The sequence below is a fragment of the Ovis aries genome, chromosome 1 (assembly GCF_016772045.2).
Source record: "Ovis aries strain OAR_USU_Benz2616 breed Rambouillet chromosome 1, ARS-UI_Ramb_v3.0, whole genome shotgun sequence".
Classification (NCBI taxonomy): Eukaryota; Metazoa; Chordata; class Mammalia; order Artiodactyla; family Bovidae; genus Ovis; species Ovis aries.
This window is the reverse complement of record NC_056054.1, coordinates 174,474,563-174,482,634: the sequence shown is the minus strand read 5'-3', so window position 1 is coordinate 174,482,634 and position 8,072 is coordinate 174,474,563. Positions and strand designations below refer to the sequence as shown.

Sequence of the window (8,072 nt, the reverse complement as noted above, 5' to 3'; positions counted from 1 at the left end):
CAGCGATGTTACATTACAGGAAGTGTACAGATTGTTTGTAAAGTAAATATTACTTCTCTCACTGAATTTTTGTGCAGTATGGTATTATGCATCCTTCAGCAGCCACAGGCATGACAGCAATCATTGTTTATAACAGAATGACCGCTATGCTGCTGCTGCTGCTGCTAAGTCGCTTCAGTCGTGTCCGACTCTGTGTGACCCCATAGATGGCAGCCCACCAGGCTCCGCCATCCCTGGGATTCTCCAGGCAAGAACACTGGAGTGGGTTGCCATTTCCTTCTCCAATGCATGAAAGTGAAGTCGCTCAGTTGTGTCTGACCCTTAGCGACCCCATGGGCGGCAGCCTACTAGGCTCCTCCATCCATGGGAGTTTCCAGGCAAGAGTACTGGAGTGGGTTGCCATTGCCTTCTCTGAATGACCACTATAGTTGTCTTTATTGTTAAACCTCAAAAAGAAAAACAAATCCCATTACCTTTAGCATCTGCAGAGTTGGACATGACATTCAAGAGCATGTTCCTACTACATTCTCTCTATGTATCAGCTACCCTGTTAAGTTCTCTGGCCCCATCTTTGGAGCTAAGAACAACAGGTCAGCACCAATACAGCCTTGCAGCTTGAGTTTATGGAAGAAACATGTGACTTACTGAGTATCAGGACTCTCTCAAGAATTAGGACTGGCTTAGCCACTATTTAATCACATGATCTAGGGCAAACTGTTCCTATAAAATGAGGCAATAGACCAGAGGATCATTAAAGACCCTATAAACTCTGACATTCTATGATTCTAAGATATTCTTGATATTTTACAAGTATAGATGACTGACTTCTTGGATATTTTCCTCCCCTTTCTCACAAGAGAAGATAAAGTTTAAGCATAATTAAACAGAAAGAGATGTTTGAAAGAGATTTCAAGTAGTTTTAGGATATAGTTACAGTGATAAACACAAATAATAGGCATTCAATTATGAAACATTTATTCTTTCCCATGTGAAAGTGTAAATACAATTGTAAACATACACTAAAAAATGTTTTACAAGGTAATCTGCTATATGACCATGATCTTGAGGTGTTAGATGAGATAATTATTAAAGGCTCTGTTCTGAATTGTATAATTCTAAGACTTTTTTGGCACTTAACAAATATAGATGACTGCCTTCACTTTGGGGTATTTTCTTTCACCTTGTCCAATCTATTCTCATTAGAGAAGAAAACATCATACAATTTCAGAAATAGTAATTTTAAGCAGAGATTTAAAATAACTTCAAGATACATTTATAGTGAAATATAAAGGTAAAATAGTTGCTGAGTCAGGAAACACTTATTCACAGAATGAATTTCATTAATTTATGGAAAATAATATGAACCAAGTAACATTTCTCTTACAAAGTAACTAAATTCTTTTATTAATAATTTTGAAGCTAGAGATATGTATAACACAACATTTACACAGTACTAATTTCAAAATAATATTTTTGACCTCTAAGAATGAAAGTTCTCAATGACAAGCTTTAAATGTGCCACTTAGCTCAGTGGGTGTCAACTCTGTCATAAAAGACAACTACACACAAACAGGACACCACCCATGCATGAGAAAGTGAAATCAGAAACTTTTAAGGCTGAAAAAAGATTCCTCCAAAGCATAAATGATTAAGGTCCAAAGAGCATGTTTACAAGTAAAGGTATTTAAATAAGCAAGTGGCTTAATTTGCATACTAATTTTCTTACTGCTTTCTGATTTCTGATTTGGGGGGCTTTTTATGGTGTATCTACTGTGCAAGACATTGAGAACAGTAAGAATCATCAGGCATGGTCCCAGTGGTGTGCCGGTAAATCTTTAATAACAAGCTCTTGGGGGGAAGGGAAAAAAAGCCCTTACCTATAGCATTCACCAATTTCTGTGGTGTAAAATACAAGATTTCAAGCTAATAATAGTTTGAAAAACTGTTTCACAAAATTCCTAAAACTAAGAATTATCTCTCACACACCAGTACAGTATATAAGCCAGCTCCAAGACATCAGTGGTTGGTCCTCAACCTCAAGTAGCTCATAATCTATTCACAGATACATATTTTAGAGAATAGGAAAGAATGGGGAAGATAGAGATAAAACATAAATAAATAACATATATTTTATAAGTAATTTTAAAAGTTAAAAGGAACACTAAAATCTGAGGAATTTTCTTACTCTTGTTTACATTTAGTACAGGAATTAAAGTGTAGCATATTTAGGAGAAAGTAAAGGATGAGTGGAATAAGGAAAAGAGAAGACATCCTAAGATACATGTTAACAGTAATCACGTTTAAGTTGGAAGAAAATATCTACTAAAATAAGGGCAAATCTAATGTAACTTTCAAAATTTTATCTTCTTTAAACCCTTTCAGTTCAGTTCACAGTCCTGAAGATTTGTCCTCTCCTCTTTGGCTGCAGCTTTGATGAGATTAGCTAGCTTATTTTGAATAATACTGAAGAACATACCACTTCACATCACTCATACTATCAGCTCAAATAAGTGGAAAACTAAATTCTGGAGTCTGAAAATTGAACTTCCTTTGCATAGTCACCCTGCTGAATCAGATCTTGGGCAAGTGCCGGCTGGGGTGACCTGGAAATTCTTCTGGTAGCAAAACGTGGAGTCTGCAGGTTGGGCAGGTTCCCTGTTGCATCAACCAAGGTCTAATGCACTAAGGAGCAAAAAGATTCATGTCAGTCACTCAGATTTAGCCTAGCAGAGGCAGGTGTAACTCTATATATCAGGGCTGCCAACCAATATGTCTCCAGATGGATCTTAAGAGCCTTATTTGGTGGATTGCCATGAAAACTGCCGCCATCAAGGCACTTTGTCCATGGTTTGCTGAGCAATATAGTTGGTAACAGGACAACACTTTTCAGCCAGTTTATTTTAATAAGTTCCTTTCTTCAACTCCAATCTTCAGGTAGATTAGCACTTCTTCCTAAAAAGGAGGTTGAGGAAACCTGCTATATTTTTTTCTATTTATTATCTATTATTCTAACTGGTAATCTAGGAAAAGTCATATCTAAATATACAAATGTCACAAATATGTTGTATCAAGTACTTATTTGAAGTACTTGTGTTTGAAGTTAAAATCTTTAGATAATGGGTATACTTTTAAGATCGCCTTTCTTTGGTGATAATGGTAGTACTCTTTGGCTATGAACTATCTATTAAGTTATTTGCTTGAATACTGACTCTCCAAAAACAAATCATTTTACCTGAATGAATAATGGAGAGCCTAGCCAGATGAGAGAGTATTAAGAGTATGAAGAATAGGCAGCAGACATGAGGCCCATTAACTCTATCCCTAGACAGTAACCAAAATGAATTACTTGCTTTCTATTCAATGAGCAATGGCAAAGAATAAAATAAGTTTGTGCAACATTTATTTTCTAGAGGAAAATCTTTGGGAAAATCAGACTGGACATGGAACAACAGACTGATTGCAAATAGGAAAAGGAGTACATCAAGGCTGTATATTGGCACCCTGCTTATTTAACTTGTATGCAGAGTACATGAGAAATGCTGGGCTGGATGAAGCACAAGTTGGAATCAAGATTGCTGGGAGAAATATCAATAACCTCAGATATGCACATGACACCACCCTTATGGCAGAAAACAAAGAAGAACTAAAGAGCCTCTTGATGAAAGTGAAAGAGGAGAGTGAAAAAGTTGGCTTAAAGCTCAACATTCAGAAAATGAAGATCATGGCATCTGGTCCCATCACTTCATGGCAAATAGATGGGGAAACAGTGAGAGACTTTATTTTTTTGGCTCCAAAATCACTGTAGATAGTGACTGCAGCCATGAAATTAAAAGACGCTTACTCCTTGGAAGGAAAGTTATGGCCAACCTAGACAGCAGATTGAAAAGCAGAGACATTACTTTGCCAACAAAGGTCCGTCTAGTCAAGGCTATGGTTTTTCCAGTAGTCATATATGGATGTGAGAGTTGCAGTGTAAAGAAAGCTGAGTGCCAGAGAATTGATGCTTTTGAATTGTGGTGTTGGAAAAGACTCTTGAGAGTCCCTTGGACTGCAAGGAGATCCAACCAGTCCATCCTAAAGAGAGTCCATCCAGGAGATCAGTCCTGGGTGTTCATTGAAAGGACTGATGTTGAAGCTGAAACTCCAATACTTTGGCCACCTGATGTGAAGAGCTGACTCATTTGAAAAGACCCTGATGCTGGGAAAGATTGAAGGTGGGAGGAGAAGGGGACAAAAGAGGATGAGATGGCTGGATGGCATCACCGACTCAACGGACATGAGTTTGGGTAAATTCGGGGAGTTGGTGATGGACACGGAGGCCTGGTGTGCTGCAGTCCATGGGGTCGCAAAAAGTTGGGACATGACTGAGCGACTGAATTGAACTATCTATCTGGAGATCATTTAGGATTAGTCAATGCATATCTCTTAAAAGGGCAGATGAAAAATATAATTTTTACCAGGTATCACATTATCTTTGAAATGATGTTTTACAGATATGGCTTGAACAAGGTGGCTATCGTTTATTTCCCTGAGAAGCCTTTCTTGTGTAAGATTATCTTTTCTTGTGTCATGTTACACTTCCACAACAGAAGACTTGGATCATAAATAGCATACCAATAGCACTTGCACAGCAACAACATCAGAAGTTAATCTATGTTGCCAACAAGTTAATCTATGTTGTTAATCTATAAATGCCAAGAATTAACAAAAGATATGCCAGCCTCACATTTTTCTAACATCAAAAGAAAACTATAAATGAGATGAAAAGACAACACTCAGAATAGGAGAAAATATTTGCAAATGAAGCAACTGACAAGGGATTAATCTGCACAATGTACAAATAGCTCATGTAGCTCAATATAAAAATAAAACAGCCCAATCAAAAAATGGGTGGAAGATTTAAATAGACATTTTTCCAAAGAAGATATACAGATGGCCAAGAGGCACATGAAAAGATGCTCAACGTCATTAAGTATCAGAGAAATGCAAATCAAAACTACAATGGTGTATCTTATCACCTCACATCAGTCAGAACAGTCATCATCAAAACAGCTACAAACAATAAATGCTGGAGAGGGTGTGGAGAAAAGGGAACCCTCTTGCACTATTGGTGGGAATAAAAACTGATAGAGCCACTATGGAGAATAGTATGGTGATTTCTTAAAAATACTAAGAAAAAAAACTACTAGATAACCCAGCAGTTCTCCTGGTATATACCTGGAGAAAACCATAATTTCAAAAGATACATGCATCCGAATGCTTATTGCAGCTCTATTTACAATAGCCAGGATATGGAAGCAACCTTGGTGTCCATCAACAGAGGAATGGATACAGAAGATGTGGTACATACATACAATGGAATATTTCTCAGCCATAGAAAGGAATGAAATTGTGCTATTTGCAGAGACATGGATGGACCCAGAGACTGTCATTCAAGTCAAGTAAGTCAGAGAGAGAGAAATATCGTATATTAATGCGTACATGTGGAATCTAGAGAGATGGTACATGTGAATCTATTTGCAAAGCAGAAACAGAGACGCAGACGTACAGAACAAACGTATGGACACCAAGGGGGGAAGGGAGGGTGGGCTGAATTGGGAGAGTGGGATTGAAATATATACATTACTATGTATGAAATAGGTAACTAATGAGAACCTACTGAATAGCACAGGGAACTCTACTCAGTGCTCTGTGGTGACCTAAATGGGAAGGAAATCCAAAAAATAGGGCATATATGTATAGCTGATTCAAAGATGTACAACAGAAATTAAAACATTGTAAAGCAACTATACTTCAATAAAAATTAGAAACAAAACAAAAAATTCAAGCCTTAGCATCTTCAAAAGCAAATACAGAAGCCCGGACAGACTGTTAAGATAATTCTTCTGTGTTGTAAAAGCAGTTGGCCATCATTAGGTGTAAACAAAGAACACTATTCATAACAAGTCAAGGTGAAGTGTCACTTTGCTAAATGGTCAACTGTCATGTCAATCAACATTCCTTCCAGTTCTGTTCATCTGTTCGAAGGAAATGCCACTCTGCCCATTAAATTTCATCACTATCCCCTTCTCCTGCTAGGTATATCAAGACCTGAGAAAACACAAGGCAATCCATGGCTACGTATGGAGAAAAACACATAAACGTTATCCATACGTGAATATCCAGTGAAATTCATGACACAGTGGATGATCATACGAGTATATGATTTTAAGAAATGTAGCATGAATTTCACTTAATTGATTAATGGTAAAACATTAAACAGATAAGCTTACCTGAGAATGGAATTTATGTGCACAAGGCAAAACTGAGAGCTTATCTGGAGAGAGATTCTCATGACAGATCACACAAGGCTCTTCTTCCTCATCATCCTAGGGAAAACATACATATGGTTAAATTCAGCTCATTCTCTCTCCTAAATTTAAATGTATTTAGAATCAACAGTCTCAGCCTTACCAAATGATTGGCTCCTTCCTGTGTGACAGAGCCTTGTGAACCAAGGGGCCTCTGGGCTGGTTTTAAGGGCTGGGTAGCATTAGCCTGTGATGAAGTATGGCTAGGTGAAATACGGTTACCATTTGGCACTAATTTTCCTTTACTCTGAAAATAAGAATATCATACTTATTTTTTTAGGATTCCATAACACAGGAAGGACTGACAAACTACCATAGAATAGGCTACAGTGGAATTTAGCAAAAGGGGAAATCAACCCTGAATTTTCATTGGAAGGACTGATGCTGAAGCTGAGGATGTAATACTTTGGCCACCTGATGCAAAGAGCTGACTCACTAGAAAAAATCCTGATGCTGGGAAAGATTGAGGGCAGGAGAAGGGGGTGCACATAGGATGAGATGGTTGGATGGACCAATGGACAAGAGTTTGAGCAAACTCTGGGAGATAGTGAAAGACAGGGAAGCCTAGTGTGCTGCAGTCTATGGGGTCACAAAGAGTCGGACACAATTGAGCGACTGAACAACAACAAAAAGGTTAATAATCAGGTTCATGAGAAATCTTGAAGCAATTATGGCAATATAAGAACCAGGTAAAAACAAAAGTAACTCTAGGTGCTCTTTTAATTAAAATAAGTCTTTGCAGAAAATTAGAAAAAAAAAAGTTTCCTTTATGAAATATTCAAAATAGTCTAAATTTCAAAAGGCTTAGTTTTATTCTAGAATGTCAGGTGGTGTTTCCAACGCTATCGTCAGGTTTAATTGTTTAATGTTAATATATGATTTAATATGATTATAATTGATTTCCCGATCATGTTATGGAGATAATTAGTATAGCTAACTAAAGATAAGGGTCAGGAGATAGTTTTATTTTTTGTTTTCTGTTGTTTAGTTGCTTTTTTTATTTTTTACCTGAGATCTCTTGGGGTCAATAAATTGGGAAATCTTGTGAACAATTTCATCAAATGTCAGTCCAGATAAGGACTTCCCATGAGTATCCTTCAATTTCCGTAAGAAATCTGTAAGCTCCTTTCTGGAAAAGATCAAGGAAAGAGTAGTGGTCATTCTCCTACTGCCTGAAGATGTGCCCTCCAAAGGAGATATAAAACCCTATCATAGGATAATATCCAGCGTACAGACGTGACCCTTTGGATCTCTGATCTAAAAACGCGATCATGGGTCCATCTACATTTATCTTAAACCAAAATGAAAATTCCTGCTAATGTGCTCATTAAGGATACTTAATGTGTTCATGATTGATAAAGTTTAGTATTTATTTTCTTCCCCCAATGAGATTTAACTGTTTATAAAAGCTCACTTGTGAAAATGAAATTTGCTATCTAAATACTTATTTATGTACTGAGCCTCTTTATATTGTACTTCTCAATGTTCTCTTACTCGAGAGAAACTAAAATATTTCTTTTCAATTATGTTACTATCAGTCTCTATCACTGTGCTATCAATTCTACTTTTATAAAATTCATAAACAGAAAATAAAGATTACTCTCTGGGAGAGTAATGGAGAATGACTTCTTTTAGAGGTGATAAAAAGGCTCTGGAATTAAACGGTGGTGACAGTTGCACAGCTTCTACACTTTAGAATGGTTAAAATGATTAATTTTATAT

At 37.0% G+C, this 8,072-nt stretch overlaps 1 protein-coding gene across 50 annotated transcripts in view; it reads right to left on the bottom strand.

Moving 5' to 3' along the window:
* Window positions 1-954: 954 nt before the first annotated feature.
* The window catches only part of DZIP3 (DAZ interacting zinc finger protein 3), a 119,465-nt gene continuing 112,347 nt past the window's right edge, over window positions 955-8,072 (bottom strand). For 26 of the 50 annotated variants that reach the window (XM_012189804.4, XM_012189908.4, XM_042231010.2 and 23 more), the window contains 4 exons: window positions 7,359-7,479; window positions 6,454-6,597; window positions 6,273-6,368; window positions 955-2,682 (listed from right to left, as the gene is read on the bottom strand). In XM_012189804.4, coding sequence (XP_012045194.2) covers window positions 2,572-2,682; window positions 6,273-6,368; window positions 6,454-6,597; window positions 7,359-7,479 — 472 coding nt within the window. In that variant the 3' untranslated portion in view covers window positions 955-2,571. Of the gene's footprint in view, window positions 2,953-6,272; window positions 6,369-6,453; window positions 6,598-7,358; window positions 7,480-8,072 lie in introns of all 50 variants that reach the window. The other 24 variants (XM_012189866.4, XM_042230996.2, XM_060417338.1 and 21 more) reach the window with 3 other exon arrangements.